The 19,704-nt window shown below is 39.2% G+C and overlaps 1 protein-coding gene across 2 annotated transcripts in view; it reads right to left on the bottom strand.

The window, feature by feature from the left end:
* Window positions 1-7,342: 7,342 nt before the first annotated feature.
* The window catches only part of ATP2A2 (ATPase sarcoplasmic/endoplasmic reticulum Ca2+ transporting 2), a gene marked incomplete at its 3' end in the record, with an annotated part of 43,442 nt that continues 31,080 nt past the window's right edge, over window positions 7,343-19,704 (bottom strand). For both annotated transcript variants that reach the window (XM_082007655.1, XM_082007656.1), the window contains 12 exons: window positions 18,953-19,041; window positions 15,540-15,642; window positions 14,881-15,012; window positions 14,666-14,788; window positions 14,263-14,481; window positions 12,514-12,849; window positions 12,068-12,288; window positions 10,843-11,045; window positions 9,449-9,534; window positions 8,908-9,041; window positions 7,731-7,848; window positions 7,343-7,612 (listed from right to left, as the gene is read on the bottom strand). In XM_082007655.1, coding sequence (XP_081863781.1) covers window positions 7,343-7,612; window positions 7,731-7,848; window positions 8,908-9,041; window positions 9,449-9,534; window positions 10,843-11,045; window positions 12,068-12,288; window positions 12,514-12,849; window positions 14,263-14,481; window positions 14,666-14,788; window positions 14,881-15,012; window positions 15,540-15,642; window positions 18,953-19,041 — 2,034 coding nt within the window. The remainder of the gene's footprint in view (window positions 7,613-7,730; window positions 7,849-8,907; window positions 9,042-9,448; window positions 9,535-10,842; window positions 11,046-12,067; window positions 12,289-12,513; window positions 12,850-14,262; window positions 14,482-14,665; window positions 14,789-14,880; window positions 15,013-15,539; window positions 15,643-18,952; window positions 19,042-19,704) is intronic.

Genomic DNA, 19,704 nt, shown 5'->3' with positions numbered 1-19,704 from the left:
TGGGGTTATGACAAGGGGAGGGGTGCTAATGGGGCGGTTACTTCCACCGTGTTCTGGCCAAATGACTTGAATCATTTCGCTCAGGCGCCTGTGAAGCGTTACTGGGGCACCTGCCACTGCTGCTCCCTGCGCCCACGCTGGCCCAGCCTAAAGGTTTGCTGGTGACAGTGCTGCTGGCGCAGGCTGAAGACAGGCTATAAATAAGATGGCAGGAAGAGCTGCAGTTGTAGATAACGGCAGAGTGCTGAACTCGGTTCTGACAGCCTCAGCCCAGAGGTTAGGAGCAGAGCTCAGCTTGCCCAGAACAACACTACCATAGTAGGAAGCAGCCACGAGCAGTTCAGCCCTATGCTGAAAACGCGATAAATGCATCCTCCACCATCTTATAGTCCAGCTGAAGAACGGAATTCAACCCTAGTATTTTTAAACCTCATGCTGTTGTGTTTGAAGGGCCTCAGACATGTCTCACCTCGTTTGGATAATGCTGTTTGCTAGCAGTGTGCTGGTATCACAGGCTGGAGGTTAAGAGGCATTACATTTAATTTCAAACACATTACTGAAGAAGCTCCCCCTCCTCTTGCTCCAAACAGGATTTAGTTTTTGGGCTTTGGAGCAGAGCATTACAGGACACTTGGAAAATCCAGCTTTTACCCTTGGAGTGCTTTAGGCTCACCTAATGCTTAACAGAGACTCCTGCATTGTGAGCTTGTCGCAGGAGCACACTGCTGCAAAGACCCTGGTTTGGGGACCGGAGTAAGCCATAACCCTCAGCAGCACTCCCGGCAGGCTACTCATGCCGTGCGCTTTGTACCAAACGCAGTTGGTTAATCTTCCTTTTTGCCTACAGAAGGGGAAGAGACCAACAGCTACTCCAGGCTGGGGCAATTTAGAAAACAGAAAAGGACAAAAAATAAAGATGTAGTTGGGAAAGAAATGTTTATTTTAAATTTCTCAGAGGGATTTTACAAACAATGGAGCATTTTAAAAAAATTGAGTGATCAAAGTACTTGACAGTGTCCCTTAAACACACACACAAGCCCCTGGACAGAGGAAATCACACCAGCGAGGAGGTCAATACTGCCGGAGGAGCAGCTGGCATCTGCATAGTTCTAGGAGGAAAGACTGCAATGGTGTTGGTGCTAGTAAGTGTCATCCTGGCCTTAATATAAGAGAGCGCTGAAGTATGTACGCATGTACCTGCAGAAAACAAAGTGCATAAAATAACACGCAAAGTATGTATTATAGAATAAATTTATTTACCTGATACAAATGAAACTAGGTGTGATGCTTCTTGCTGTCAGCATGTAAATAGACAATTGATCGTATTTACAACTTCTGAAAGTCATACATGCAGTTGTGGTAACTGGCTAAGTCGTTGCTTTTTAGATAAACGCATCACAATATTTTGTATTGCACCAACATGTCTTACTGCCTTAGATTTAAATAAGTTACATTACAGTGCAAAGTAAGTTCATTTGCACACATGATAAAAATCCAAAGTTATGAACTGGAGGCTTATGGTTAAACATTCATCTGTAATCTTTTCAATGAATTTTATAAATAAGATAGCATTGTACATAAGCTGTTATAGAGTAGTTTGCTTGGATGATACAATACAGAGAAAGATTTGTCTACAACCGAAGGCATGCATTATTCTGATATTGTACATTTTATAAACTGACATTTTACATACAGAACTGTGGAAAATTGGCTGACAGCTCCACGATTCTTGCTCAAGGATAAACAAACTCTTCTCCATGCAGCACAGAAACCAAACTTCTCTGGAGAGAGTTTCCAATTCGGTAAGCTATATTGCACATTTGTACATCTGTATAATGAAGTCCTAATGGTACCACACATTTCTTCCACAGAGAACACAATGAGTTTTGTTTTAGGGAAAGCAAAGAATCTTTACACATGATACATGCAGAAGTTTTGGTAGATGTGTTGCTAAAAACACATGCACGCAACGAAACAACCTTACATTTCTGCAAAATTGTTTAGGAAGTGATTACTCCAGTATTGCTGAAAAGGAAAGAAAGAAAAGGCATCAGTTAATGAAAGGATGAATGCTAAGTATCATTATACAAGCAAGACTAAGATCAACAGTGACAGGAGAGAGAACGTTAAGTTTGGTAACTGGCTGCTCTGTCCTTGAAGGGACACTCTCAGGTTACTTTGTTCTTAAAGCCTAGAACCCTCTGGATTATGGCCCAGCTCTTCTGAATGCAGCAGAGCTCCCTTTGTCACCAGCAAAGCCAGCACTTCCTACAGAAGACTGCAGTGAGAAAGAGTTAGGACACATTTAGATAGCTTCTGCCTTTCTCTGCCCGACTAGTGACAATAGACAAGTCTCACTTATTTCTAATTTTTTACTTTCAAGTTCCATACTGCACAGTTTGAGCTCAAGTTTTTAAGAGCTTTAAGGGTGTTTTTCTAATCAAGGCATTATATTGCAAGTTTGGCCCCAAAGTGACCTAACAATGTCCCTTTTCCAAGTTAAGCAGCTTATTCTGGGAAGCAGGAGGAAAGCTTTGAAGAAGTCATTAAACTACACAGATTAATGCGTAGACAAAGGGTAGAGTACAATGTAATAAAGCTACCACTGTACTTTACCCCTAAAATACAGCGTAAGGTTAGCCTTGCATCTAGGAGAGAAGAACAGTGTACTCTGATTTCCTAGAACTTGATGGTGGCTCTTCAAAACACTGCTTCAACACTGTAAAATTTAGGCTCTCCTGCTAAGATTTGAAAATGCATATTAATGTAATTAAGGATGTAATTAGCAGAGATTAGGGAAACAGTTAATGGTTAGAAGTGCAAAAAAGTAAACAAGACAGGTGCAACAGACAGACAACTTTCTATCAGTTTTACCTCCCTTCATCTCAGCAAAATCAACCATCTTTAAGCCGTTTACCATGTGTATTCTGTGCATCGGCTGTGTTCTTGCAACACTGACAGAGGACTGCTGTACTGCATTTTATCATCAGATTAAAAACTCATTTTCTTACCATTAGCCTTCTCCAAAATGGACTCCCTACAAATGTAAGCCTCACAGCATTTTGACAGACTGGTATATATTTTTCTGCAGCCTTCTCTCATACTTACTTATTTGCAGTAATACTTTGGGGAAACCAAGTATGAACTATTTTTATTGCTTGGATGCCAGCAAAGGAGCAACTCGTCGTGTAATTCACAAACAGTACTTTGAATCACTCACATTTGAAAGCAGAGAGGGCCTGAGGCACTACAAAGAGAAAAGCCCCCGTCTAAATATTTGACGTATGCCTGCAGTGGCCTGACCACTTTCGTTGCTCTGATTTGGACCAGGCTATAGAAGACTGAATTAATAACAAACCCCACTGGTTTCCCAGCATAAGCTGATATCCTTCCTGGTGTTCCTAGCATAAGGCAGCATCAATCACACAATCGATACTAGTCTTACACACCTCTCCCACTAGCAAACGAGTAGCAGTATGTGAGGTTACTAAGGAATCCAGAAAACAGCAGAGATGAAAAAGTTCAGTGAGAGGAGAGAAAAATGGAAACAAAAAGTATGAAGCGATTTTCTAAAAACAGGGTGGGAGATAAAGCCTGGGTAACTTTCAGTTATTTCTGCTTAAATAAGTGCTTCCATTTATATATTCACAGAGCTAATGCATTAAAATAGGAGTTACCTATTCTATCCCCAGATGACCTTAGTACAGTGAGGAGGCTGGAGAAGAAATATGTAGGGAACAAAGAAATTAAGTGAGTTTTAACTTTGAGAAGTTGGCAAGTAAGTCTATTCTAAATGGAAACGTCCTCCCTTCTTGGCTTCTCCAGATGAAAGGACTGATAGCTAAAGAATAAGAGGATCTACACAATTAACGATAAGCATTTAAATTAACACTTTTTTTGCAGTGCATTACTAACCTTGCACTGTATTTCTATAGTTTCTTTAATTGAAAAGCCAAGCCATCAGCTGCCTTATGCTATTCTAATCCCAAAAGCACACTTGAGGAACCTCCCACAGCCTACTCAACTGAGAAGGGTTGAGACCAGATCCACAGCACTCCAGCTCCAAGATTACAAGGAAGCTCACAGCAGACAGTGGTTTCAGGGCAGGGTGCTTCACTGCCTAGGAAGGTCTTAATATTTGCCCAGTCCAGGCCACACAGGGCTGGTATTTACCACATAGTGTATTTTACACTTATATTGAACACTTGGAAAACAGAAGTACTGAAAGCATAGCAACAGTTGCCATTGAACCTGAGATATGTTAAGTGTCGATCTTAGGGAACCTTGGGAACCCTATTCCTCTACTCCTACAGGAAAATTTGGACAGCAAGACTGGGAGAAATAAAAACAGGATAGATTTAAGATTGCTTGGGATCTTTAGGAGCACTTCATAAAACCTGACTGTTCCCATAACCTCAGGAGCCTGTAGGGATGAATGCTACTCCATTTACCCACCAGTCATCCAGCTTTCAAAGGCAAAATCCAAGGAACACAAGGCTCTATTGCAAGTGCTCCCAGGATGTGTGATATGAATGAGCTCTCAGATGCCAGTATGGAAATCCATGACACAAGCAGTAAGATTCATCTTCAACACAGACAGAGATCCAACAACGAAGTTGTTGAAGACTGAATTCTACTCATCAACAGTCATTTTCCCCTTCAGCTTCTTAGAGACAGGGAAAATGGGGGTGTATAGCAGGATTATTTGGCATAATAGACAGGAATAGGATTGTCCAAGAAGCAGAATCGTTCATGACAACAGTCAGATACATGGCTTTAAGGAGCCCACCAACACGGTGCTCTGAAGGTTCACACAAAACTACCATTCAAAAGATTCAGTGGCATTCCTGCCCTGGAAAATGTCTGTCAGTAATGTTGGGAGCACACAGAAGTTGGTAGTATTTGTTTCCAACAAATAACATACTTGTACATATCTTAATCTCAAAGAGTCCTAATTCACATGACCTTTTATCCTTCTGTTTCAAGAAACAGGGACAAGTCTCATAGTGCTGATTTATTACTGATCTGCCATTGTTTTTGTGGTATGCAAGACCTCAGTTTGGCAGAGACAGGTTCTTCCACACTAAAGACGGCATTCAACAGGATTTAAATGCTTACAGTTTGGCAACACACCTACTACATCATCAGGTCCAGCTCCTCAGTCACTTCTGCATCAATTTAAACAAGTCAAAGTCCATATGAACAGTGAATACTCACAATGCTACGGAACTTCAGATAGGATCTGTGTATTTTGAGGTTAGCATCTGTATTTGAGCGCTTGAAACTTAAGAGAATTATCTGTGCTCACTGGATTCCAGCTGGCACCAAGAGAACATAGCTTTTAACTATCATTTTCCTCTATGAGGAATCAGAAAGCTGTCTGAATTTGGCTGTTAAAGCAGACTGAGCCAGCACAAGATACCACAGCACCTGCTACTCTACAAAGACATAGTGACCCCAGTACAATTTTCAAAGACTATCCTATTAAGCTGAGACTGTTCTTTTGTATTTTCATATGACCACTGTACAAAGTGTTTCCACTTACTGGAAACAATAAGCTGTTTTTGCAAAGAGGAGTGCCTGCACTTTGAGCACCGCAGATACCAGAGACTAGGGAAAGATGGTCAGCTCAGAGGTGCATCCCCTATTTCAGAGCAGGAAAAAGCTCTGGAGTAAACCAGCACCTGACCACAAGTACCAGAGTGTTTTGGACACTAAACATTCATGTGAACAGCTGTCACTGTCTGAAGTTACAGATTTGTCCAATTTTATCTCGAACTTAAGACCAAATACTGTAAGATCTTGGGGCACTAAGGCTCCTGAGTGCCGGAAGACAAAACCTAAAATACACTAAACCAAAAGCGAGTGCTCTTTGCCTTTGGAATCAGTAATTTGAGCTTCAGACCACAAAACAAAGAGTCTAAAGTGGTGATAATAATGTAGCACAGCAGAGTTTGACAAAACACGGCATGGGAATGAAGGAAATTACTATTTATTCTTCAACACGTATACAGCATATGCTATTTTACAGCAAGTCACCACTGGCATGGTGAAATGGAAGAGAAATACTCACTTTAGTCGATGAAAGTTGGAAGGCATTGGAGAAAAACACCACAGTTAGGACTGTTAATGACTTACACATTGTTGATACAGGACTGAATCTGAAAACATGCTTTAACATTTACCGTAATAATGAAGGTGGTTAGTGCCACATTAAAATAAAAATAGTTCTATACAATATGTTCAATTTGGTCATGTGCTATTTACAGATTTTACAAAAAACACACACGAGCTTGTTACTTCAAGTCAGGCTAACAACAGGCCAGCAGAGTAACTCCACGTATACAACTGATCATTAGTGCCTTAAGTGTAGGAAATCCAATTTCTAGCTATGCAGTGCAAGTTATTTCTCCAGGTCTCATTACAACTTTTGATCTTAAGAGGGAGGAATGGGGGGGGAGGATCTGACACATGTAAATAAGGTATTAAAACCCAATTTAAACCCTCTTCTGGAATTAAAACTGATTGTGTTTGTTAAAAAGGCTTGCTTTAGATTTAAATAGTCAGAACTAGTCCTCCCTACCCCTGCATAATGGGCAACACTGGCAAAATAAGGTGTGTTACAACAAAAATACAATAGACACTTAAATAAATAATCTTAAAAAAACAACCCTATGTGTGTTAAGATTATGGAAAAACCCCAGCAGGCTGCACCTGGAATGGTATTTTCTGCACGAGCAAGATTAGACATACCTCATACAGAAACTGGTGTAAACAAGGACAGTCAAGAACCAAGAGTGAGGGAATACGAAGAGGGGAAACCGAGAAGAAATCCTGACCGAGGTAGCAGTACTCTCTACCCAGTGCAGAAAGTTCTGCTTATGAATAAAACCTGACTTTGACAAATTAAGTTTGGATGGTCATGCAGAAGACGAACAGTTACATGCTTTTTTAGTTTTAGACAACACACATTCATTCCCTAAAATCTGCTGCCAATTTAGTTTAATAGTGTCCGCTGGCTCAAAAAAAATTTGCTTTTTTTACATGATGAATAGACTATTGAACAGAACACTGTACATGCTTTTCATCTACAAAAAAATATTTGCATAAAATAGTGTTAGTTCTCTGTACATGTCAATGGACACTTTAACTGTGTATAAAAGAGGAATATATTGCCCCCACTGAAGTCAGAAAAAGCAAAAAACCAAAATCTAGATTATGAAACCTCCATCACCGGCAAATATGTTCATGTGAAAATTCAGCAGAAATAGACAGTTGCTCTAAACAATAAAAAAATTAAGTTAAACTTTTTCTTTGAATGTAAAACTTGTCACCATGTCAGTCAAGACCAGAACATATCACTAAAGTTAGTGTCTGTGCTGTAAAGCCAGATAACCAAGGGCATAGTAATGAACACAAATGGCCAGGAAACTCCTTCGGTGCATGCTGACAAAGAACATGGTTTGGTGGCAGGCCGCAAACTATCTTTACCAGGTTCCAGGTAGTTACGGGCCACATATTTAAGTGTTTCATCCAGCAGAATGACAGGTAGTGAGATTTTCAATACCATCAGCCATTGCGTCACATTCAAAGGTGTGATCTGGAAGATAATCTGAAAGAAAAGCCAAGTGTTACATCTTTTCTCCCTCTCCATCCCTTGCCTTAAGCTCCAGACAAGTTTTTGCTCTAAATGCCCGTCCCTGAACTTGGAGAAAGATACACGCACTTACTGGCAGCGGTTCCACATAAAGGATAAGGAAGTGGAGTGACATGGACAAGCAAATTGCGCCCACCAGCCAGATATTTTCCCATGGGGGCATCCTCATCAAGGACTGATTTTCTGATAGACTGCAATAGAAACATGGTACATACGTGTACATAAGACACAAGTAAGAAATTCAATGAATCAGAAAACTAGCTGGAAAGAAAAGCACCATGGCAAGCCACAATTATCCCAGTCATGAAGGAAAGAAAGATACCAAGATATGGTTTATATATGCTGCAACTTTAAACTACCTTGGAAGCCTGCTTAGCAAAGCAGTCACAGTTCAGAGTCACGTTTATTTTCAAAGTTTTTGTGTGTTCTGCTCATTCCTGATCTAGTCTACCTTTTTCACTAAGGCCCCGACATCCTCTGCATGGCAGGGGTAAGGGAAAGATGGGCATGGCAGCGTGGGACAGAATCCTCCCCAGCCTATTGTACACCCACTAGTGCACCCACTTCTTCTGAAGTTCACTTAAGCACTGGATACAGAGGGTCAAGTTCTTGCACCTTCTTAATGCTTGTTCTTTAATTTTGCTCTTCAGATTCAATCTGCATTTAGGCTACGCTGCAGAAGAGGCCAAGATCCAGAACATCAGATATAGAGCAATATCTTACTATGTAGGACTACTGCAGTACACTTGTATTTAAAGTTTATTTGTTTTTAAATTAACTGACCTCTAAGCTATTTGAAGAAAAATACCCTTGACATTGTGCTATTTCGTAGTTTCCATTTATAATCTAATATTAATTGGCTAAACCCACATTCCCTTAGGGCAGGAAAAACTATTTTCCATATCTTCAGCATTCTTATTTTAGTTCTCCTTGATATCACTTTATACCAACAGATGAGGGATAATCTGATTGATTAAGCTTAGATTAGAAATAATGGAAAATATTTCAGTTGCTCATGCTTAGTAAAATACCAGAGTGAATTGGCAGACTTAAAAATATACCTCATGGTAAGAGATCTCAAATGTTATTTAAGAGAGTTACTTTGTTTGCACTGCCAGGATTCAGAAAGAAAATGTGACTCATTCTTCATTAGTTGAGCTGTCCATACAGGAAGAATCAAAAATGGCACAGAAGGTAGGATTTTGGGTAAGCTATGCAGAAACTTTGCTTTCCTATTTGGACATACGAACCTGTTGAGCGCATTGCACATCTCTATGGTGACAAGCACAGAAAGAGCCATTGTCATTGGATATGGAGACTCAAAAACCACACAGTCAACACCAGAGAAATCTGGATTGTCCTCTTTGCACTGCAGAAAATGGCTCTAGAACAGAACAACGTGAACTCACTTCCACAGCTTGTTAACTTTTAAAATGTAGAACAGGCAATTATGAAATAAAACAGTGAGAATTATGAAAACAAAACGTTCAAATACAACTCCTATAAGCTCTCATTTTAAACTTTTGCCAGCTGTAGAAAAAGACCCATTAGTCTTTTAGTAACAAGACAACAATTAGTCCTTCAAGTTGTCTAGAACCTCAGGTATCCCGTCTTTGAGCTTTAGCACTAAGACTCATTAATCATGATGAAGTCTTACAGTAACAAGTGTGAAAACGTCTCATTATACAAGTTTCTGTAACCTACTGTTTTTCTACAGTCATTTCAAGTAACAAGTATTAAAGAAGCATGTACCTCCCCTCTCCCCCCAAAGATATTAAACTGAGCAAATACCAGCTGATAAAAGGTGACTCTTGGACCACCATCAGCAGCAATAAACCACCAAGCAGCAGCACCCACGGTGGCAGCGCCAACATAACCTTAAAGAAAACAAAGTGCTTTTTTCAGTGTTGTGAACTGTATGCAAGAAATGATCTTACTTGTCACACTTGAACCTCTACCTTGAGACCTCCAGTACTGTAAAGAAATGGACCGTAATTCATCTACCTCCTATGCAAGAGATCTGTTCCACTGGTTGTAAATTAAGTAACCATTAAATATCGTACTGTTGGACAGATCCTAGTATCTGCTTATGGAAGCTGACACTTAAGGCAAACAAGGATATCACTTGGAGTAATCAACCTGAAATTTTTCTTTTTTCCTCTCAGAACCCAATCTGTCTGTACTTACATTAACTACTACTGAGGTTTACTTTAAGATCTATGAAGTCAGTTAGGAAAATTAAGGTCACAACTTCTGGCATGAAGACAGTGTGCATTAAGTATCCGTGTAAATACTTATTCTAGCTTTATAGTAGTATAGCTATATTTAAGGTTTAAATCTACATCCACTGATTTCATTAATTGATACTCCTTTATTTTCCCTGATTATAACCATGCCAACAAACCTCTTGTGCGCTACTTAAGCACAAAATTAGTACATTAGATACTTGACAGTTGTCATTTTCAGACTTGGAAGTAATTCTACGTACAACCTCAACAGCTAATGTGGGTGCACATTCACTAGTCATTGGTCTTGGCTCTTCAATCCCAAGCTCTCAACATGCTCATCTTCCTAAGGCTTAGAATTATTGCATGGACAAGCTGAAGTCTGCCGTCTCAATGCTTTGAGCTAGAAGTATTTCAGCCTGGAATGAGTCAAATGGGAAAAGGCAAGTAGGTGGCTGCTTGAGAACAGAGGTCGGACTCGGCCCTAAGTTCATCTACTCCTGAAGGGCTTCTCTCTCTTTGAGGACTGTACCATCACCCACTATCAGACAATTTTGAAGGTCTAATCCAGTATGGCAGTATATAAAATTTCTAATCGTTTCCTAGTTGCCCAAATCAAGAGATTCTAACAAAGTGGTGAATGTCATACTGCTGTTACGCATCTAGGTCTTTTCGTGCCTCAGTTGCTACCAATGGGGTGGGAAAAAAACAAAAAAACCCACAAAAACAAGCCAAAACTTTACTGTTCCGATCACAGCACTGCCTGCAAATGTGCAAAACAAAGTGTGAATCTCAAAACAAAATAAAGGAAGAATACCAGTTCCACAGAACATCTATTGCTAGCTTTCAAGATTTCAGCATACAAGGATATTAATTAGACAAACTGCTTTCAAGTGGATCTCAAAAAAAGTTTACCTGCTTAAGTTTACTTAAAAAAATAAAAAAGCTTTTACTACTTACATCCAATAGCTAGGTAACGGAAGAAGAGCCATCCACTGATCAGTGGCTCTTTAGGGTTGCGTGGTGGCTTATTCATGATATCAAGATCGGGAGGATTAAAGCCCAGAGCAGTAGCAGGGAGACCATCCGTCACAAGGTTTACCCATAACAGTTGGACAGGAATTAGAGCTTCAGGAAAACCCAGGGCAGCAGTCAAGAAGATACTATAAAAAACCCACCAGTTATAAGCTTATTCTTGTGCATGTAAGTTTTTAACACTTAAGCCTAAGCCTGTAGCATCACTTCTCTCATACAGAGTTATCCATTTTGTATCACAAGCTGAATATGCACATTCAGAAAACTAAAAATATATCCAAAAGCAAACACTTCTAACCACTGGCATGTCAGTTTTTAAGCATTATCTTCTTCTGGTAACTTCAGAAACTGAAGAGTTTATGCTTTAGTTGTGTTTTTTCCCCATTCTACTTGCCTGTATAGGTAAATATATTATACATGCATAAAGGCTCACAAGCCACTTTCTAAAGACACTAAAACTTCTGCAGACACAACAGCATTTTAGCCCAAATGACCAAGCTTCATTTAGCTAGATTACTGCTAGTCCCTGCAAAAAAATTAATAAGCATGTAGCTTTCATGGCTCCACGCCTGTGTGAATAAATAGAACAGAAACAGGGGCTGCAGCAAGAGCCATATGAAGGACAGCTTTAAGTTTGCAAGAAACAAGACAAGACAATTGCTGTGTTATATTCCACTCTGGGAGAAAGTATGCTTTGATATAAGCAACTGTTAGAAGATCAATATTTACATTCTGTTACCAGAAACGCATTCTGTGGCATTGGGTCACCATTCCTTCCAAAGACACAGAAGACCCATTCTTCTGTAACTTGAGGTTAAACAAACATCCAAGTTGTATCTGTGGCTAAGTTATCTGATACCAGATCTTATAATATTTGTCCTTTCCTAGAGAATTATTCCAATCACAGAAATAATTGTAAAGCATTTAGCCACCTACTGAGCTGGAATGCAACGTGCATCTTTTGTGGTATGCTAAAATTCTGCATAAAGACTAGGCTAGAAGCATGCAGACTTCCGCACCACTACAGTGATCAATTACCTGGAGAACTTGTTTCTCTGGTTTTAGTGAGAAATACTGGAAGTAAATAACTAACAAGACTCCATCATCACTACTCTGGTTCAAAGAAAAAAACCAAACATTTTAAACCTACCAAACAACTTCTCCAACATTGGAGGAGATCAAGTAACGGATGAACTGTTTCATGTTGTTATAAATTGCACGTCCTTCTTCCACAGCAGCTACAATAGTTGAGAAATTATCATCTGCTAAAACCATTTCAGAAGCAGTTTTAGCCACTGCAGTACCAGAACCCATAGCAATTCCAATTTCTGCTTTCTTCAATGCAGGAGCATCATTGACACCATCACCAGTCTAAAACAAGAATTTGAAGTTGGGGAAAAAAAGGTAAGGTGGGCACTTACATATAGGACTAGAAAGGAGTTTTGTACTGGGTGTGGTTTTGGATCTTTAAAAAAAAACACCACAAAACAACACTTAAGTGCAGAACTATTCTGAGGCTTTGAGTTCTGACAAGGCATAATTTGGGTTTAAACACAGTGTCTGCCTTTCAAACCAAGTGAAAATTCAATTACTCACCATAGCGGTAATCTCATCAAAAGACTGAAGGAACTCAACAATTTTAGATTTGTGGGAAGGCTCTACACGAGCAAAGCAACGTGCGTGGTGGCAAGCATCCCTCTGGGCAGCGAGTGAGAGTTCATCAAATTCACGACCAGTAAAGGCTTTTGTAGTAACATCTTCATCTTCCACGAAGATACCAATGCGACGGCAAATAGCTACTGCTGTGCCTTTATTATCACCAGTAATCATAATAACTCTAATACCAGCTTGTTTGCATAACTTTATAGATGAAGCTACTTCAATTCTTGGGGGATCCAGCATACCCACACAGCCAACAAAGGTCAAGTTGGTCTGAAACAAGACAGCACCAAGTTTTAGTGCAAGATCCTGTAGACTTCTCATCTGACATTAGCAAAACAATCTTCTTTTTTGCATGCTAATTATCTCTCAGCGTAGTGACATTTGTTTTTACTCTTTGTTCACAATATCCTGTGGTTCTACATTGAGCAATTAAGACACTGAGGCCTACGTCATCCCACCATTTGGTCAAAACCAGCGTATTATGAATGATACACTTGGCTCTTACGTCAGGGTTTTTTTTTGGTTGGTGTTTTGCTTGTTCCCCCCCACCCCTTTCCCCCCCCACAAAGGTTACTTCAGAGGGCTGTTTCACTATGTGAAGTGTTTGCAGCACTTTAGCGCTGACACCGAATGGAGACAGCTGGAGAAGAACTGAAAAGCCACAAATCTATACGCACATTAAGAAGTATGAGGAGATAAGTAAGAATTTAATCCTTTTGGAATCACAATGCTACACGGTACCATCTACATGATGAGCATATGGGAGGACATAGTTAATTCCCAGAGCATGACCACACTCTGAAATGGGATCCTACCTTTCCAAACATACCTTGCTTCAAATGCACTCATTTTATTAGTTAAAATGCGCTCTAGTTGTCAGCGTTGCAGATTCAACCTGCAAGCAGTCAAGTCTGTCTTTTTTGTCATCAGTGCCAGGAGCACAAGAGCACAAGCCAGTAACTCTCATGCAACTGTTTGTCATTTCCCCCTTGCTAAATCCTAGATACAGATTTCATTGGAAAATTACAGAGTAGCCAAGATGATCATCATGGACAGAGCTTTTGCAGCTGACAGTATGGAGTAAGGGAAGTGAATGTGACCCTCAGAGCACAAAATGGCAGGTATGTTTCATCACAAAATCCCCAAGGAGGCTGTGCAGTTGAGCAATGTCAAACTGAAAACCATTAAAGCTGAAACCACAATGCAGTTTTTGGAATATTTTTCAGAGTCAGTCTCTGAAAACAGTTTAAGGTGTTATGATCTTGAGGACCTTATGTATATATACGTAAAATAATGCTATTTGCAGGTGGCTGTTTAACTTATTTTTTTCTTATACTTTTATCCAAGCAGCAGCATATATACCAGCCACCAAGAACACAAGCGAAGTGTTATTCTTTTAAACCCAAAATAAACTGGGGGAATTAAGCAGGAGTGACAGGTATCATAAACCACAGAGTAGTCCAGGTTTTATCCCTTAAGTTTCTTGAGAGAGATATATAGACCCTTCTTAAACTGAGCATTCTTTCCACACATGTGGCTAACTATTGCATCCAACATAAAAAAATACCCAGAAAGAGAAAATTCTCAGGCACAACTTCCTCAAGGAAGAGTCAAACATAAGGAGTTGCTATTCTCCAGTTTGGGAAAGGGAGAAGTGTTAAAAGGCTGTTTTACTAAACTTACCTCATAGTTAATGAAATTTGAGGAGTCCTCAAGATTCATCTCCTCTTTTCTGGGTGGATTGTCATGGGTTGCCAGAGCCAAGCAACGCAATGTGTCTCTACCAGTTCCCCATTCTCTAATGACAGACATTATTTTCTGCTTAATTCCTCCGGTTAATGGTATTTTGGCATTTCCAACACGGACATGGGTACATCTGTCAATTACACCTTCAGGAGCACCCTGCAGAGGCAAAAAAAAAAAAAAAAAAATTAATTTAGCCTAATTAATCCCTTTCCATTGCAACACTTGCTGAAATTAAAGTCCTTCCTTCATCTTCAAGCTGTAGCTAGTTGTGCCATAATTTAAGTGTCATGCTGCCTTTGCAGCCATTCCATAACTACACTTTCTCAAGTGATGAACTGACCTTAACAAACATCTTACTCATGGATGTGCGGCTTGGTTTGTTTGGTGTACAATAGACAGACATAGACTTCCTGTCTCTTGAGAATTCCAGAGTGAATTCTTTCTTCATGAGTTGTTTTATCACCTTATTAAAAAAAAAATAGCATAAAAGTGCATTTAGATAGTAAGCACTACAAAACTCACTCCCCAAAGAATTCCAAATAAAAAAATACTGACCGAGTTGCAAGCATTTGCACGTTCAATTCTAGAAAGTCCTTTCAAGTCTGTATCAAATACATTCATCTTTTCAACCAGGCAGGTAAGTGCCGTTTCTGTGGCTTCACCAACTTTTTCATACACTCCCTTAGCCTTTAGTTAACACAAAGCAAACAAAAACACAGGAGTTTACTTTAAACCTCACCTGGAAGCTACCAGAGACAAAAGTTCCAAGTTTCACAAGGGAAAAAAAGCTAACAAGACTGACCATGGCTTATGAAACAAGCAAAACTATTTTTTAAAAAGCAACTTTGAAAAGTACGACTTGTAGGAGATTTCAAGCCTTTACCCTCAAGAACAGCTGAGAAGGATGTCAGTACTTTGTCATCAAGCATTTAGGTCATTATGAGATGTAGCAACCTTAAGGAGGCAATGCAAAGCAAGAAAGTAGCAGCGCATTCTATACAGCAAGAGATCTCTAAATTCCAGATTAGACTTGCTGCCTGGCTTTAGTTTTCTCAATGTTCAACAAGCAAGTAACTCCCAGAATTAATACTTAAGAGGACCCAAATACTCTCCCCCTTGGCTAGAAGGGGATTTACCACTAAAAGGTATTACATAGACAGATGAGAACAAACATTTATTCTCACACTCTCCTCTGTTCTAGGGTATGTACTTACTTCATTGTAATCCAAAGAGGAATCATTACAGAGTGCACAGATCGTTGCAAGTTCCACAAGGCCATCATACTGGCTACATTTAATAAGTTTGTCATCTTTATGCCTTTCCAAAGGAAGAAAAGGGGGAAATTTAAGTTAGTTATTTAGTATTAGCATCTCGCCTTTATCCCTTCTTTAATCCCTTTACTGTATTTCCATTTAGTACAACGCTTATTAGTTACGGACTTGGAAGTACAGAACCAGAAATTGTTGAGGAGCAGGTTTGATAAAGGCAAGGTCTGAAGTTTACATCAGTCATGAACAGAATGACATGATTATCAATGAAATCACTACCTGAACTACAAAACCTTGTTTCCTCCAGTGACAGTCGCACAGCAACGTAGAAGAGGAGTAAAGAGCTCAGTGAAGAGGCATATGAAAGCAGTATTAGAGTACACACAGGATGTGGAGGGGAGTTCCAAGTAGGAAAATTATATACTTCGATACCTATGAGCTTAGCTTCTTTAGTCTTACTGCATATTCTACACATTTACTGCATGCATGATATGGGCAGGCATAAAAGCAGATTCAGCCTCTTTAATTTCCTAAGAACTGATTTGTGTTATATGTGAACCTCCAAAACCCATGAAAAGCTAAGTCATTTCACAATACAAATTCCACTAGGAAAGAAACACTCTTTTCTAGTAGTCATATCCACTTAATGATGAATATCTGAAGTCTTTAGAAAGAGGGAAGGTACATTTTCCTAAAGATGCACCATTTAGACATCACAAGTAAGAAGCAACTTTGTTTTCACATTTGGAAATAGACAATAAATTAATTCATTTTCTGGAACATTAGTATACTTCTCAAGTAAGCATGAAAGAACCAAGATAGCGTCCAATACTGTTATTTACTCCCCCCCCCCCCCAATTAGCAAGACATAACTAATATAGCTCTCGAGAAGGAAAAAGAAAAGGTCTGGTGGTAGGAAGACATGGATCACTACTCCACAAGAATTCAAAACATAAGACTATGACACATCTGATTATGTAAGCTTTTGTTCAGTCTCTTGTACTGCAAATAAATTCCGATGTTGTATAACGCAGAATGTGAAGAAACTACATCTTAAAAAAAAAAAATATGTTTTTAAAGTTTCATTTTGCATATAATTCTACAGCCGTAAGAGTGGTTTTAAACTCTCAACTCTCTAAAATTCCCAGCAGCTCTCTGTTTGTCACCTCATCTATCACAGCTAATACTTCCTGCTTTCACCTGTTCTGAACTTGAAGAAAACGAGCACACTTGAATATCCACAACTTGTTATACCAGGTTGTTTTTTTTTCCCTTGCCTGTGTGTTCCTTGTCAACAGTTTCTGAAGAATGGCAAGTGCACATGGAGTCTAAGTTGCTGGGGTCAGTTCTGCATAAAGTTTTTTGGTTTCTTTCTTAAAACTTCAAGCTTTTTGATTAGCTAAAGATGAACTCGTTTGAAGGTCAAATGCAATCTGCTAGCTTTTGCTGCAGTTCTTAATTATTTTTAGTTTTATGCTCTCAGTTTGCAAGCAAGCATGCACATTGTGCATGCTGAGACCCGACAAAACTACTGTTTGACAATCTCCCAACACCCCTGGGAAATAAGTCACTACAAAATTTTAGTTTTTCAGTAAGAAATATTTGTAATCTTATATTCCCAATGCATCTTAGGGGAAGTTATGTATCAAGTACTTTAAGACTGAGTAAAAAATTGATTTATTGCAAAAATGCTTAAAGGTTATGAAATAGAGTAGGCTGTCTATAGAGCTGTGGAAGACAACAGTATGTGAAGTTAATTACAACAAAGAAACATCTGTCAGAACTGGGTTCATATCTAGAGCATGTCCTGCTTTGGGGCAGTGCAACGGACTAGACTGCCTCTTAAGGTCTCCATCAACCTTTGTTTTCAGTGATAGTTTGTAATCCGAGGTGAAGTCAGTCACCTTGCTTTAAAGTCATCGACTTCAAAAAAAAAAAAAATTCCATAAATTCAGAAATAAACCGGCCCTAAAGGTTTGAGAATTTAGGTATTTGTTCCTTATGGTCCAATAACAGCCCTTCTGTGGTAATTTCGCTTTCACAGAATGTTCTTTATCTATGCGAATGCAGAGCAATTAACATGCTTATTCACATTTCCCCAATTTCAGCAAGTAAAAATAGAACATTAACATACATTGATGACTGTCTTATTGTACTCGACATCTGTCACCACACTGTATTTTATTATTTTGTTTATCTACAGCTCTTGCGAGACCAGCTAAAGCATAATAGCTGGATGCTTTACCAGATCTAGAATGTCACCTTGCCTAAGTAAATGCAGTCTGCTGAAATGAAAGCATAAGCTTTTGACAGCAATCAGTTTTGAAACGAAAGAGAATTGGGGAATTAAGATTTCCAGCTGCCGATAACACTATGGTCTTAACTGATACGAAAATTAAACAGAGATCGATGAAGACTGCATGGAGTCAGAGGCATGCATGTGAAACTCCACAAGGTTGAGATGTTTGCAATAACTGAATCTCAATTCTACTTCATACATAGTAGAATTCTATTCCACAAATAAACCTGAAGTGGTAAGATTAAAAACACATGAAAAGATTGGCCAAGTAAAAGGAGCTGTAACAATCCAGTAAGAAGAAGCTCCCCTTCTGGAAGCAGAACCCCAAGAATTCTAAAGTTGTCAGGATGAACCACCTTTCCACTAGCAGAGACTTGCAACTGAGAAAGTAAACCAAACTTACCATTCCTTTCCTAAGGGAGTGGGTTTAATACCAGCTCAAATACCAAAGGCTGGAGACAAACATACACACCTACTCAAGTACAGATGCACCGAGTTCAATAAACTTCTGAGGGTAGGGGACAGGAATTTACAGTATATACAAGAATTTAAGAATTAACTTCAACACATTCATAAGATGGTTTAGAAGAAAATCTTCTGCCTTCTCTGAGGCAGGGGAATTGGAAACATTGAGTTTACAGATTAACAGAGGCTCACCTCTTCAGATTTATGCAGGGGTTTTTTTAATTAAAAAAAAAAAAAAAACCAAACCCCACAAAAGTAACCCTCATTTTGAAGCACTGGGATAGCTAATCTTCGTCCAGCAAGATTTCAGTAAAATAAATCCTCTCAACCTACTCCTAATTTATTTTCAGATTATCAAAGGAACACTGCAATATTGGAGACTCTATTAAATAAATTCTGGAAAAGTAAACCTTCATGAAACGTAACTTGTTTACTGTTAATTACTTTTCCCACCAGCCCTTCAGTCTGCATTCTCACTGGTTGAGCTTTCATTTATTAACAATCACTATTGAATATCACATACATCACTTTTCAAGACTGAACTAACAATCAATGCATAAAATAGACAAATATTTAACTTCAATAGAACACTTACACTTCTCCCATAGGAGCATATGTTGAACCAGTTACAGTAAATTCATTCAGAGAACAGCTATCTCCTTCTACTCTGTCCAGGACAAACATCTGAAATTAAGAGTTAGAAGTGTTACTATCTTTGAACAATAATTAATGCAAGAGATTTAAACTGGCCTTAAGCAAGCAGGTACAAGAGGCAAGTTCAGGTTGAATAAACAAACTAGACACAGCCAGATACGACACTCTGAACTTCGATCCCATAGATGTTTGAACGGCTCCCTATACTGAAGCATGAAGTACAGAAAACAGCTCTTCTGCTTAACAGATCTCATTTGAAAACAGAATTGTGGCACAAATACATCAAACAGTTGAAAACACAAACTGTGTACACTTAACTTCAGCTGGGAAGACTACTCACACATCCGCTTGACAGTTCTGACTATACCCAAGCTCCTCCTAGGCTTCAAAAACTTGTAAATTAATTCTCATGCATATGTTTGAAACAGCAGTTCCAATCAAAAGCAGCACAGTGCAGCTTAGAATCTGACAATTCTTCCCAAAGTAAAAATAAAAGCATCTACAAATAGAAGAAGCTTCTAGTTATGAGGTGACACTTTAGGCAAGAACCAGACTATGGCCAGTTTCCCTTACCACCAGCCACTAAGTGCAAGTGCTTCCTGTCCTGGTTTTTCAGTTGTAAGTCATCTTACAATCCAGTACACTAGTAACTTAAGAACATTCAGGCAGCTCAAGTGCCCTTGTAGCACAGGC

The sequence above is a fragment of the Phaethon aethereus genome (assembly GCF_964289735.1).
Source record: "Phaethon aethereus genome assembly, chromosome: 17".
NCBI classification, from domain to species: domain Eukaryota; kingdom Metazoa; phylum Chordata; class Aves; order Phaethontiformes; family Phaethontidae; genus Phaethon; species Phaethon aethereus.
Note: the sequence above shows the minus strand (reverse complement) of the source record. Positions and strands in the feature narration are given on the sequence as shown.